Below are 15,117 nucleotides of genomic sequence, written 5' to 3' on the forward strand. Positions count from 1 at the left end.
GCTGGGGCTCACAACAAATGTGTTTATAAATATTCTATTGTAGTTGTTCTTATCAATAAATGTTTTATACGAATGTATACCACTTCTTGAGGGCACATAAGGTTCATTTCTTATCCAATTTTGATGAAATTTGAAAAGATGAGTTAAATAAACTCCTGGTACCCCGTTTTAGGACACAAATGATCTTAATTAAATTCGATTGTGATTAAATTCAAAAGAAGACTTAATTTCTTTAGTACACAAAATGATAATTGTGTTTGTGTTTGTTTGTATCTTCATACATTTGTTTGTACAAATAATTTAACAAACCCACAAAGTTTGTATGGGCGCATCCTCAATTTCGATGCAAAATGGCTCACAAATGTAAAAGTCCTAGAATACGAATTTTGAGGATTACGTTTGAGTTTAAAATTCACGAACGAAAAACAATGTTTCCCGAATAGAGTGTGTTATAATTAGATCGAAGCTAAAGCAGCCTTTATGCCATTAATATGCATATTTTGATCATAAATAAGATCATAATTGCGTCTAGAAGCTTAAAAAGTTAGTCGAAAGACTATTTGTGGGAGAGTTTGACCTTTTATATATAGAACGTTTTTCAAAAACGGGCAGTCAGTTGAGTCTAAAATAGTTTCCAGCTCTATTGAATAATGAAACCATTTATTAAACAAACAACTTACTGCCTAGACCACTAACATTATTTTGTCACTCGATTCGTTCGCCAATTCAATGAAAACAGCGGTTTTCCCTTTATGAAAAACAATATATAAATCAATCACATTTATCTATAAACCTTTTAAAGATTCAATTAGATTGAATGATTGATTCAATTAATTATTTAATTGAAAATGACAAAATTTTCAATCACAATCGTAATTGAAAAAAAAAACAAATCCCGATTCAATTAAAAAAATTATTGATTCAATAATTTTTTACTTGAAAAAATTTTTATTTTCAATAAAATATTTAATTGAACATTTTTTTTGATATATTTTTCTGTGTGCAAGAAAAAAATTTTGCTATTGTAGGTTAGCTTTAGCATTGTTCTAGGAGATTGTGTATTTTATGAGTTGTCACGGATACAATGTGCTACATAAGGATGGCCATCGTGATACACCATTCCGGTCAATATAGGGCTATCTCGCCAGCGCCTGGCACTAGTGACCCCTACGTGGAGTGCAATGGGTTAACAGTCAGGTCCGGTACTGCCGAGATAGAGCTATACAACGTGGACATACCGCCGGTTGGTAGCTGTGCCCCAATTAATGTCCAAGCTTTCAACCCTGACATAAGTGGGGTACTATCTGGCCATAATCGTCTGCATTCTCCCCTAGATAGCCAACAGTGGCCATGGCTTTGGCAGAGCAGATTGAACGCCCCACGATTCGCACGTTGAATGAGGATGCCCCCACTAGGATAACGAGGAGATGTGGCAGCTCGCCAGACATTTCCATTGCATCCCATGATCTCCTGAGTGACGTATCCTGACAAGCCCTCATCTCTTTTGGGTTAGCCCATCTCCCCATAATTCTCACCATCGACCGACCACCCGACTTTACCCGGCATCATAACCTCTGAGCGCCGGACTTTTATCAATCAGAAGATGGCCGATTGGGCTGGCTTCAGAGAGTATACCAGGCAGTGGTACTCGCAGACAAGCGTAATGGGATTCGTTTTACGGACCCCACTTACCCCAGAATCAGCGAGCTGGATCTGGAAATAAACAGTTTGGTCAACGAACACAGGCGGAATTTGTGGCTGGTTATGTAACTCAGGCACCTGTTTAGGCAAGCTGTGGTTTACTGTTAAGTCACTCTCGAACCCTGGTAGACGGGACGAAAGGACCTCAGTCACTTTCAGCGACGTAACTGTGACTGATACGAAGAAATACGCCAGGTTGTTCAACCGTCAATTTATTGTGTATCCCGAAAGTGACAGGGCAAGGAGGATACCCTTTGGCCATATCCGTGGTCTCCGAGCCGATGGACAGGCATCGCAATTTACCGTGCGCGAAGTTACGAATGTCATCCGTGGCGCCAAATCATCAAAGGCGTTGGGCTCCGACGGAATCTCTACATTGATGCTGAAGAATCTGGATTAACCTGGAGATGGGTACCTGACTACTGTTCTCAACCTGTCTTTGAACACTCTTATAGTTCCCGATGTCGGGAAAATGGGCAGAGTGATCCCGCTACTGAAGCCTGGAAAGGACCCGAGTTTGGGGAATTGTACAGACCGATCTCCCTTCTCTCACCAGCTGCAAAGACGTTTGAGGCATTACTCTTCCCGAGCCTCATAGAAGAATTTCCATTTGCCGAGCATCAACATGGATTTCGGAGACTGCATGGCAAAACCACTGCTTTGCAAGCCATTACAGCACACATTGTCGCCCAGGCAATGTGATAGGAGGGTCCTCGTGGCACTGAACCTATCGAAGCCATTCAACACGATCTACCATCTACGTCTACCTCAACGAAGTTGCCACCAAATCATCAGCCACATTATTCACTACAAATACGCGTAAGGTGAATACCGAGCTGACTGTGATGGTCGATGGAGAAATGTTTCCGACCATTAAATGTCCCAAAATACTCCCCACATGCCACAGCAATTTGCGATAAAGTCAAAAGTAGAAACAAGGTCCTCAAGTCACTGGCTGGCAGCACTTGGGGTGCAGACAAGGAGACCTTGTTGACCACGTACAAAGCAATTGGCCGATCTGTGGAAAGTTATCAGCTTTGTGACACGCTGTAGAATAATAATCAGATCTGTCAGAATACCGCCCTCCGAACTGCAACGGGCTGTGTCCTCAGTTCCCATGTGGACCACCTCCATCAGAAGACAAAGATCCTATCAGTGCGAAGACATAACTACATGCTGTCAAAGCAATACAATTTGGGCAGTTATAGCAGAAACCATCGAAATCATCATCTTGTGGATGATGATTAAGATAGATCTACTTGATCTAGAGCGTGAGGTTCAGCGCTACAAGAGGTAACCTCTAGGTCAAGCAGCATATCAAGCGGGTCTACCAACATTCATGCAGACATGGCAGCAGATCCGGTAAATAGCTACCGGGTGAATGTAATCCTTTGAGAGCGACCGCTTCCCATTGCACCTGAAGAAATTGACCTCCCCCGGCAATCGAGAGTAGTTCTGACTCAATTACGTTCCGGCAGATGCAACCGCCACAACTCCTACACAGCAAGGATCGATGCCGACGTACAAAATGTATGTCCCGATTGTAACCAGAGACCACACAATACACGTCACCTGTTTAACTTCCCGGCCGGACCCACTCGACTCAGGCCCAGATCCCTGTGGACACACTCCATCTTAGTCGCATAGTTCCTGGATCTTGACATTCAACAGAATCAAGCAGACGAAAGATAGAGCACAATAAACTGCTACAACAACGACAACATTGTTATTGGAACAAGTCAAAAAAACCAAGAAAAGCTAACGAGTGATCGAATAGACGCAAAATATTGGGTTGCCCAAAAAGTAATCGCGGATTTTTCATATAGTCGGCGTTGACAAATTTTTTCACAGCTTGTGACTCTGGAATTGCATTCTTTCTTCTGTCAGTTATCAGCTGTTACTTTTAGCTTGCTTTAGAAAAAAGTGTAAAAAAAGTATATTTGATTAAAGTTTTTTTTTTAAAAATCCGCAATTACTTTTTAGGCAACCCAATAATAGGGCGTCGCCATAGAATGTTTTATTTTGATCGCCCAGCTATTGATTTGGTTGACTCATCATAACGCCTGGGTTGAAATAATGGGTACACCTTCGTGAATGCACATTTCGACGAATAGGTGTCTTTAAGCAGTGTCTTTAAATGAAATAGTTTAGTATAATACTCCCCGTCACAAAAAGCGACAGCAAAAAACTACCAACCAGAAATGTAAAAGCGTTCACTTAGTCGCTTTTTTCGTTTGGCACTAGAAGGTACCTTTTCGGATTTTTGGTGACCTCAAAAGCACCAAATATATTGCGAAAAGCACTAAATTGGCATCTCTGGTTGTCATTGCAGTTAATGGTGGAACAACAATTTATTCATAAGACTGTCTAATTGTACAGATTTGCGTATTTCATTGAAGATGTCCCAACTCAAATAAACCCTGCTTCAAAAGACAACATCTGATATAACCACCCCATAGCTTGTCAAATAAAAAGACCTATTGTTCTATTAAACGACTTTTTTTTGTTTTGTTTAAAAATCGAGCCAAACATATATTCGCTGTGGTTTGCTTTCATAGCTGATACGTCTTCAATTTGGCTGCTTTTCATTGTTTAATCATAACTTTAGTTTTTGCCCCTCTCGCCTTTTTCCCCAATTAATCTCTACGAGCCTGGCGAATAACGTTGAACTTTTAATTTCGTTTTTAAAATTGCTCTTGGGTAATGTTTTAAAATTGTTTAATTTGTTTTCCTTTTCAGAGACCCACAGCGATGTGACCACCGACAGCGTAACCCGACGTCAGGATTCGACAACAGAACAGCAGACTACCACCACAATCAGTCAGACAACGCCACAACAAACGACAGCTCTAAGCACTGTGGTGACCACAAGCCAGACTTCACCACCAACAACAGTGTTGACAACCTCGACGCAACGCACAACAAGTACCAGCACAACAACAATGGCCACAACAACCACCACCACAACGGCAGCTACACCCACGCCTGAGATACGGACAACGGCCACCGAAAGAGATACCACCACATACGACGTTGTGCATGTCTTTAAGTCTGATGACAAAAGTGAAAACTCGAATATGGTCTATCCACAAATACCTGAGGATCGTCTGCCTCCTCCTCCACCCCCACCCATACACGATACCGAGGGCGGTTTGCCCTATTTCCCCCTGCCGCCACAAACACCGCCATATGGCAACAACAACTATCGACCCAAGGGCAAAGGCGGCCGTATCAATTCCATCGAGGAGGAGCGCACAGCCATGATCATTGGCATAGTGGCCGGTATCCTGATTGCTGTAATTTTAGTTATTTTACTGGTTTTATGGTTAAAATCCAATGGGGATCGTAACTATAAAACTGCTGGTGAAAAAACTATTTACGGTACCCACAATCCTAATGCCTCACTACTGGGCAATACGAGCACCAATGGCTCCTATCACCAACAGCGACAGCAGTCGTCCAGCAATCACCTGCAAACGACGCAGGACACCCGTTCACGTTCTCACTCTGGCATTGCCATGCGCAACAATGGCAACGCCGACATGTGCGGACGATCGCAGCCGATGCGAGTCGAACGTGTCTATCACGATTCGACGGACCATAGCGAAGGCGAAGATCGTCCCGGTCTGGTGAAAACGAAAAAACGCGATTCCAAAGATGTCAAAGAGTGGTATGTGTAAATGGACCACTGCCCCGACGGTTAGTCCCACCTATAACTCTTTTCTTTGGAATGCCGGGAGGGAAGGCGAGTGTAAACGAACGTCAAATTAGCAATAAAAATAAAACACAATAGATACAAAACTAGCAAAAAAGAAGTATAGATATGAAATGAAGCGATAGCGATAACGATAACCCAAAAAAAGTAAATGTGTCCTTGTTGTCCAATTACTAGTCAATAACATTCGGTTCAGGTAGGGTCGGGTCGGGTCGGGTCGGGTCGGGTGTATACATATTTAGCGCAATACATAAGCAAACAAACGAGAAGATAAGTGAAAAGAGATGAAACGTACTCACACATACCTAGCCTAGTTGATTTAGGACGGCCTTGGCCAAAGCTCTAAAATAATAAAAAATATTAAAACACATCTATGCAAGAAAAAGATATTTAAAACTAAATGGATAACAAGCAAACATCAGTTAATGTACAAATAACTCATTAAGATGCAATGAAAATGATAATAATTGGAAAGCATTTCATCAAGGCAGCCAGTCCAGTGGGAGGGCGAATTGTAGAGGCTTTAAAATCTTTATGGGGCAAAGATCATACTAGAGCTTAAATTACGGCATTTATGTAAACTGAGTGTGACTTGTGACTTAAAAATCGGCTTGTTTGCTTTTGTTTACTAAAATTTAGTAAAATTGAGTTCAATTTAAATTAGAGATTATTAGGCCTACAATAAATTAGTAATAGATTTGTTTTTCGTTTGCCAAAGTTGTGGAAGTACAACACCCGGGAATAGCCCTGACATTGGATATTGTCTTTTTGTTTTTGAGTTGGCAACTCTGTTAGCTCTCTCTTTTTCACTGCTGGTTTGATGAGATGTTTTCCAAAAAACCTCCCTTCAAATATTTTCCGTTTGTTAATGTAACAAAGAAAAAAGAGAAAAAGAATTTTAATCAATCATATGCAAAAACAACCAAACTATTCTTAATATCAAAGAACCAGTAATTAAAAAAAAAAAAAAACAACCAAAAACAACAGTTAAACATACAGACAAATATAGACCACAAGCTAATAACGGGGAGATGGAAATCCAGAGAAGAGTTTTAACAGTGTATCCGTGTCATGAATGTAAGATGGATTTATTGGACATTTTAAAGGCTTTTACACACTGAGAGCTTTATTTCTCAATGTCCCGTTAACAAATGCCGTCCTCATAAGAACGATCAGCTGACAAACACACATTGTAATCGATTACAATGTAGTCCATGTTTATCTCGAACGAGGCCTCAAGTCAAGTCTGTGATTTTCAAGATTTCTTCCCGAGTATGCATTTGTACACCAGTTCAAATAGGAGAAGGGCTAGTATATAATCATTTTCTAATATGAGTTGATACACTCAGAGAAAATAGTTTGCTGATATCATCAAATACTGCATGCTGACTTTTAATTAAAAATGTTAAACTTTTTAATGAAGAAAATTATCCAATTCTAGAGTGTCGGAATATATATTCGCTATACGTTTGCCGTTAACGTTAAAATATAAAAATGTTAAAATAAGTATTTCTGAAAATTGTTGGCTACTTTCAACTTTTGCCATCGGAGAACAGCAGAGAATATTTGCTGTGTTAGCAAAAAATTACACCTGTCCCATTTTAGCAGATTTACTGTGATTTACTCAAATTTCTCTTTTTTTTCACCAACAAATTTCTCTGGGTGTACTGTCCGTCTGTTGCATTTACTGTCCGATTACCAGCAGATTTTGAACATGCACCAACAAGAACGTTGTTGATATTTTATATTGCCAATTTTGGTACGATCTTTGCTAATTTTCGAAGTACATATATGTTTTAACTGATGTCCGAACGCTTGTGCAGGTTTTTTCAAAATCTTCTCAAGATTCAATTCTCAATACGTTAGCAAAATTTTTTGGTGTTTTTGGCAACGAGGGCAAAGCGAACTTGCATTCTCCCAGATTTTAAAGCCTCTGGCACATGTAAGTCAGTCTGTTCTGCACCTGCCTCGAATATCTCCAATGTCTGATGCCCATAGAGGGGGTATCTGTAGCTATTTGCGACAAGCAAAGGCAAATGCAGGTTTAAGAAGCCGCTTACACCACTGTAGTCACACAGACTTTTTGCTTACTAATGTTATCTCCCTTCAAAATACTTGCATAGTATACTCATCCTTTTCGAACTGTCCCAGGACCTAACCTACGGTGTTAGAATGGTGGCAATTCGTCACCTCGAGCGAAAAACCCGTCTTCCTTGTAAGGCGACGAGAACTGGGACCGGGTTTAAGACCTGTTCCATTTCCCTTAGGGAAGGAAACACTAAAGATACGAATCCATTTCTAACTCTATCCGATTTCCTCTCCACCCTGTTGTAATGAAAAAGAAAACCACTTTACTTACATTTAATGTACTAAAACCAAAGGATAAAATGATTACTTTAAATAGCTTTTAGGCTTCAAAATCCCTTTCCCAAAAGCAAATGAAATACACGAACACAATCACTCACTCTAACACTTACACTCACACTGATTAAATCAAATCGTTACTAGAAGGAAGTTAAAGGCGAAGACGAAGCAGAGCGAAAAAGAAAAACCACTTCTCGATTGTTAGGCGTGCGTAAGAAATCCCTCAGATATACCAAATAAAGGAAGAACTAGGAGTAATTTAAGATTCTGTGCCATAGTAATTTAAGAAAACGAACCTATGTTTGGACTCGATCAATTGAATTTAGTTTTTAGGGTTTTTTGTTGGTATGTTTATTTTGTTCTTAATAACCCCACTAAACAATGCAAGTGTATGTATGAATGAACGAATGTAGATAACGAGCGATTAGTTAGATGATGATGATGACGATAATGTATTATACAACTGATAATGAACCTTAGCTCTCCCACAAACCCCCCCTTATTCCACAACACCAACAACTGAAATGCTTTAAACTCACAAATTAATTGTACACATAATCTCGGACTCAAAGCATTCTCTCTCATACTCGCTGATTTCTATAGACCCCTTGACTTGCGTTACATTACTTCACCATGTACGTTACGTTGGGAATAAGTGACAATAGAAAAACGAATAATTGCTGGTGGCAAGCCAGCCGAAAAAGAAATGCCGTTGGAGAGAAACAAATGTAAAATATTATTGTGTGCAATGCAAATGTAACCCCTCCCCCCATATGAGATATGTAATGTTTTAGATAATTAGGGCAATTTTTTGTAAGGAAATGACAAAAAAAAATTAAAATATAATGCGTAACATGAGAAATGGACATTTGTTAATTGTTTTTCCGTTTATTGTTAGGAAATAAAACCGAAGGCAGAGGAAGAGAAGAGAAAGTGGTTTTCTTTGGAATAAAGGAAAATGAACTTTTTTTGGAAATTAACAGACAGAACACACTCACACACATACACACACATACAAAGATATTTATCAAAACTAAGATAGGATTTATGGAAACTTAAATTAATGCTAAAAATACTCCCCCTCCCAAATTAAAACTCAGCTAATACCTACATACTTAACACCCATGTACCACATACACATGCACACTTATACGATCAATTTTTATGAAATTGATGAAAAAACCTTGCCATTATGATGATGATATTCATTTCTCTTGACTTTACAAATCCCCGTTCTTGTAAAATTTACTATATTAAAAAAAGGTGCTGTAATCTATAAAAGAAGAAAAAGAATTAAACTGGCGAAAGCCACAAATTACAACTAATTCAACAAAAACAAAACGAATACTCTTTCAATGTATTAAACAAAACAAATCCTATTATTAACTTTCATTCAACTTCTCAAATTTATTATACCAAGGAAAAAAAACAAAAAATATTTAAGAACATGTATACATACAATACAATATACAATACATACACACAGAAAACACAGCCACACACCCACATATATATATAGTATATACATACATACAAACATACGTATATATATATACATATATTTAGTAAATATACATACATAATATACATATATATATATATACTTATTAATGGAAATATAAGGGCTTTAACCTATTTTTAAGGTAACGACTTTTTTCTCCTCATTTCGGAAGCTTGATTTAATTAAACTTACAACAACATTCACACATTAAATAATACCTAAATACCTTAAAAAACGAAATATTACCCAGCAATAAAAACAATACCCCCAGAAAAGTCAATAAAATCGATAGCTACAATTCACAGTTCAAGAAAGTGCAGCTCTGATGAAAACTTTCTGTTTTTGTATCTTACCTTGAAGTTGTAATATGTAAATATTTGTTCATTTATTCCTAAATTGTTGAATAAAGTTCTAATGATAAGATGATGAGATATTTATGCAGGTCTCGTTGAATCGTTAAACATTTAATTTATTTATATTTTATCAAATAAATTTTTGTTTTGCAATGTTCTCATTTAAAAATGACTTTTTGACTAAAAAAATTTCAGTTTCATGTGTGTCAAAATGGTACCATGGTATTTAGAATCAAATAAAAGATAGCGTTAGATGTCCAACAACACAAATTGGGATACAACTCTGTTCCATTTACTTGTCAAAGCAATAGAAAACATACATGCCTAGAAATGTCGAATAGTTGACATTTCTACGTAAAGCCTAGAACTAAGTTCATTCATCCACATTCTATTGCACGACATTTCTCAAACAAAAGTCATTAACTTTTGAGACGAGCTCAATGATGGAAGATTTTTCTCTGCAAATGGAAAAGGCAAATAGCAACACACACCAACCACTGTGGGACGCGTTTCGTAATTTAGCTTAGAATTACTTGCCAGCCATAGTAGGTGTGAAGGCTTCAACAGCCGTACTTTGGTATTTTGTACATATACCAAATTTATCTCTATAATATAAATACAACATTAACCAAGCTCGACAACCCTGTTTAATAGCTGTACTTTTTCCCAAATCATGTGTTTTTGTATAACGGCAGATTTTTTTGTCTACACAATTACACTGGTAAACACATGACTCCGTGCATCTGTTGGGAGTTGTCTTCGTGAGCAATTAATTACATTAGGAATAAATCGAAAGTTATGTGTCATACATCTACATATCACTGCTATTTTGCTCATAGAACTCAGCACCACTTCTACGAAATGTGTTTGCATTTCCTTCGTCCCCATTTTTTTTTTGTCAGAGGTTCGGGCGAAAAGTCTAAACAGTTCTAGGCTTAACTAATACAAAATACTTGAGAATATTGAATTCAATGAAAAGCTTCATTATTAAAAGGGTTAAACGTGAAATGTTCAAAAATAGAACAAAATCTATAACCAATTACGACGAAATTCATCATAGTTGCCAAACGTAAATGTAATGCTTGAATGCTATGAAGTGATCTAAGTATGACATTATCATCAAGCCGTATTGCGTTACAGCTGGGTGAGCTTAAGATTGATCAAACATTCCGCCTTAGAAGTTGTTACTTTTTATTTTAACTATATCCTCTCACAGAGTTCTTCAAAACCTCACTTGCTTTAGGCAAAATATCTCCTGGATTTTTTTTTCTTTCAACTATTTGCAGGTTTTTCTGTTTGTTTGTGATTATCCCGCTTCTAGGGCTTGTACTGTATTTCACTTAGGTAATCAAAGCCTGTGAACTTCTCTTCTAAGTGTTGTGGTGTTAAACTTGTATCGGACAGCACTCATTGAAATTAGGGAATACCCGTTGTTCCTTAATAGAATGTTAATGGACAAATTTGTAAGTTGCACCCAAGTATGTGTTGTTGGTATTTCCTTTAGAGTTATGCTCTACAGTTTGAATAATTTGTACCGTTCGTCTGCTTTGACTCGTAGATATTTTGTATATATTTGGTCTTAGCTTCTTTAATAATATTATGGAGACCTCTTTCATATATGGGATGTTTGTTGTGACAATAGTGACGTCATGAGCTTTAGCAAAATATCTGGTGTTATATCAAAACTGTTGTCCACTAACTAAAAGCCTTCAAAAGGCATCAGCTCACCCATCCAACTGATCTTATTCAATCCATGTCGAAATTGCTACGAAGCGACTCATGGCTCTTAAATCAAACCCTTATACATCTATTGAAAGCACGCCAAGTTTCGAAGGAGTAAAGCTAGGCGCCTGAAATGAAGCATAAAATAAAAATCAAACCATATAAACCGATCTCTAGGATATATTTCTTAAGCTTATAGAAGGTGGAATTCTTAACCGATTTGGCTGAAATTTTGCACGATAAATTTTGCTACGGGCGGAGGTTAGCATTACGCTGATCGCCTGGGTTCGATTTCTGGCCACAACTTCAGAATAATTTCTTAGCGATGGTTATTCCCTCCTAATGCTGTGAGGAACTTTGCATGACGCTGAGCGCCTGGGTTCGATTTCTGGCGAGAACTTCAGAATAATTTCTCAGCGATGGTTATCCCCTCCCAATGCTGACAACAGTTGTGAGGTACTTTGCCATGTAAAAACTTCTCCCAAAAAGATGTCACACAGGGGCCCACCGTTCGAATTCGGCCCCTTATCTATGAGCTAAAATCTTGACTCGGACAGCACTCATTGATATGTGAGAAGTATTACCCTGTTCCTTAATGGAATGTTCATTAGCAAAATTTGCAAAGTTCAAAAACCTTCCGTAACTCAGCGCTATAAAGCCGAAGGAATTTTGATTACTGAAAAAAGTTAGAATTGTTTAATTTCGTGAAGAAATTCACTTCAATATTGACGAACCCAATTACCCTCGACAAGAGTGCTGCAAGCAAAACTATTATGGAGTTAACTACATTTAGAACACTTGGAAGCTTACAAATATTCTTCGTGCAAACTAAAATGAATGCAGTAATATATAAAGACCTTCTAAAAAATAACTGAAATGAATTTGCTGGTGTTTCCATAAAACAATCCTCCCTTCATGTTGAATGGTTGACAAAGGCATTGTTGGATCAAGAAACATACCTTTACAGGAGCGTCAAGCCATGGATCCCGATTTGAATCCCATTGGAGATCTATATGGCATATTATCTTCAAAGGTTTTTACTAAATTACAAGCCGTACAGGAGGCATAAGAACTTCAAGCAGGCGATAATGGCGAAATTGTTGAAGATTGTTAGGGCAATCCCAATAAATAATTGGTGGGTTCTATGCCACGAAGACTCCAAAAAGTCCTTATCCACAGAGACAAACCAATATTGTACTAACCAAGATAGTAAGCATCGGCGAATTGCTACATATTTGCTACATATTTCCTAAGCATCTAGAGAGCACGTTTCTTATCCGATATGGCTGAAGCTTTGGTAGTCCTATGACCTTTACCTTTACATAGCTCCCTTATGAACTGATCCCGCACATAATCTTCCTGAGCCTTTAGTAAGTGCAGTTCTTATTCAAGCATATAAAAAATCCATGGGGATTTCTTGTTTTGACCTTCCATTATCCTTTTTAGAAGGATAACCATTCAAAGCACTTGACAAATGCCAGAATGTATACTATATATATAGTATACTATATGTATACTATATATAATATATAATTCGGCCCAGCCAAACTTAACACGTATTTACTTGTTTTATAATTAAATTTATTGTTTTTTTTTTCTTTTTTTCGTTATCATTGATTGTCTATTCGAATAATAAAATCAATATATTTAAATTTTTTTTCAAAAATGCATTGGTTGAACTAAAAGTATTGAATATTTTACCTCTTATTCCATTGGAACTTACTTCACACAACAACCTGCAATATACCAAATTAAAATGTTTTGAGATTTTCCCGTAGATAATCCTGAGTTGCATTTTCCTCTCAAACCAAAAACATGAAACTGATATTAATTTTTCTAAGACTTTCTATGAAAACAATTTTCCCATACATATGTCACAAGAAGACTTATGGAATTTTGTAAGAAAAGAAGCAAAAAAACAAAAAAAAAACTCAAACATATCAATATTGATTAAACAAGACAAAAACAAAAAACAACCAACAATGAAAAACACTTTTTGTTTATATACAAAAACAACAACAAAATTTGCTATATACATTTTTCTTATAAATTCATTTGTTTTTGTATGACCGATGGCTTGTTTTTGTACACTAACCTCCTCTAAACAACAATAAAAATATAAACAAAATTTTGTATTGAAAAACACATCATATAAAAACAAAAATAGACGCTACACCCTCCCTTTTTGATTTTTGCCATGGCTTAATATAAAAACTTATAAATATATATATTTTGAACTTTTTTTTAATATTAAAGTTATGCCATTCTAAAACTAAACATTTTCGAAAACACACAGAATTATAAAAAAACACATACACATAAGTTAAAGCTGCACAAGGAACTTTTTGCATTTAAAAAAAAAAAAAACCTAAGAACATTCAAAACACACACCTACACTTAATAAGATAATTTAAATGTACAAATTTGTATGTATTTGAGTTTGAGATGAAGAATTTGTTGAATGCCTCTTACAGCACTCTCCTGTAACTTTTGTTAATATTTTTCCTCTACAACTATTATTATTATTATGATTATTGAATGCAAAACCACAAAAAATATTAAAATTGAAATGAAAATAAAATAAAATATTGAAATAATTACATAAAAACAGAACAAAAAGGGTTGTGCGATTGATTTATTATACAAATGAGTAGCGATATAGGACACAGTTGGCGCTTAAATGCAAAACATCACACAACAGCTTCTTTTTAGAGAGTTTTCTTTTTTTTTTACTACATACAAAACTAAATTTGAAAATGAAATCTTTAGCTGATTTTGGGGGAACATTTTTTTTGTATATGTGCTGGCCTCACTTAATAAACGAACGCCGAAAAGGCTTTGCAGTTTGGTATATTTTTCCAATATGCCAAATAGTCTATGGTGTTTAAGTCGAAGTCTTATGTCATTATTCAATATGCAATTTAATCAAAATGAGTTTGATGTTATACAGACACTGTTCTTTTCAACTTCTACTAAGGGCAGGTGCTTTGTTCTGCATTCGAGACAGTTGCGAAAACCTTTAACTTTTTTTGTTGAAGCTCATTCATAGGAAAAGTTCTAGACCGACCGATCGAATTTGTTTATTAATTAGAAATATTTTTTGTTAGTAACCAAAAATCAAATCTATTACCTCTTTGTTCAATATACAAGGTCTTTACAAAACGTATTCGATAGTTTTGTTGTGTTATGTGAGTATCTCATATCGCTTAGGGGATCAGATAAGTCATATGAGCTGTCACTTTCTGTATCCCTAAGACTTGTCTTATGTATGTCAAATACGAATAGAGAGCGCTCTAATCGACATGTATTGTCCTTTTCTTTATTGACATTTGTCTACATGTATGTTCGATGAAATAAAAGCTCCATTTAATCGAAAAAGTTGCATATTTCTCATATTTTAGTTGCTATATTTGAAATTACATTTGACATGTCTGATCTTCTAAAATCAGCATTACTTATGCATGTCAATGATGGCCATTTTTAAAGGTTTGGTTAATTGTCGACACCTGTTTCGCTTGGACGCGTTTCAATCGTCTTCCATGTTTGCTTATTTCATGGATCACATTTACAAATGTAGTGACCATAATGAAATACCTAATATTTACCTTGGACGTTAATCAGTGGTACAAAATGGATATTCAGGAACATAAAAGCAATACAAAATTCTTCGTACTTTTTGTACAGACCCTACTCGTATATTTTTAATATCATGCGACAATGGCGCCTAACTCGTTATTTGCCCTTTTTATATCCTCCACCAT

At 36.6% G+C, this 15,117-nt stretch overlaps 1 protein-coding gene across 12 annotated transcripts in view; it reads left to right on the forward strand.

The window, feature by feature from the left end:
* Window positions 1–9,291, forward strand: part of LOC106083753 (neurexin-1) — a 113,564-nt gene extending 104,273 nt beyond the window's left edge. For all 12 annotated transcript variants that reach the window (XM_059362986.1, XM_059362988.1, XM_059362991.1 and 9 more), the window contains one exon: window positions 4,441–9,291. In XM_059362986.1, coding sequence (XP_059218969.1) covers window positions 4,441–5,381 — 941 coding nt within the window. In that variant the 3' untranslated portion in view covers window positions 5,382–9,291. The remainder of the gene's footprint in view (window positions 1–4,440) is intronic.
* The last annotated feature ends 5,826 nt before the right edge of the window (window positions 9,292–15,117 follow it).

This window comes from Stomoxys calcitrans, chromosome 2 (genome assembly GCF_963082655.1).
Source record: "Stomoxys calcitrans chromosome 2, idStoCalc2.1, whole genome shotgun sequence".
In the NCBI taxonomy this organism is placed as follows: Eukaryota; Metazoa; Arthropoda; class Insecta; order Diptera; family Muscidae; genus Stomoxys; species Stomoxys calcitrans.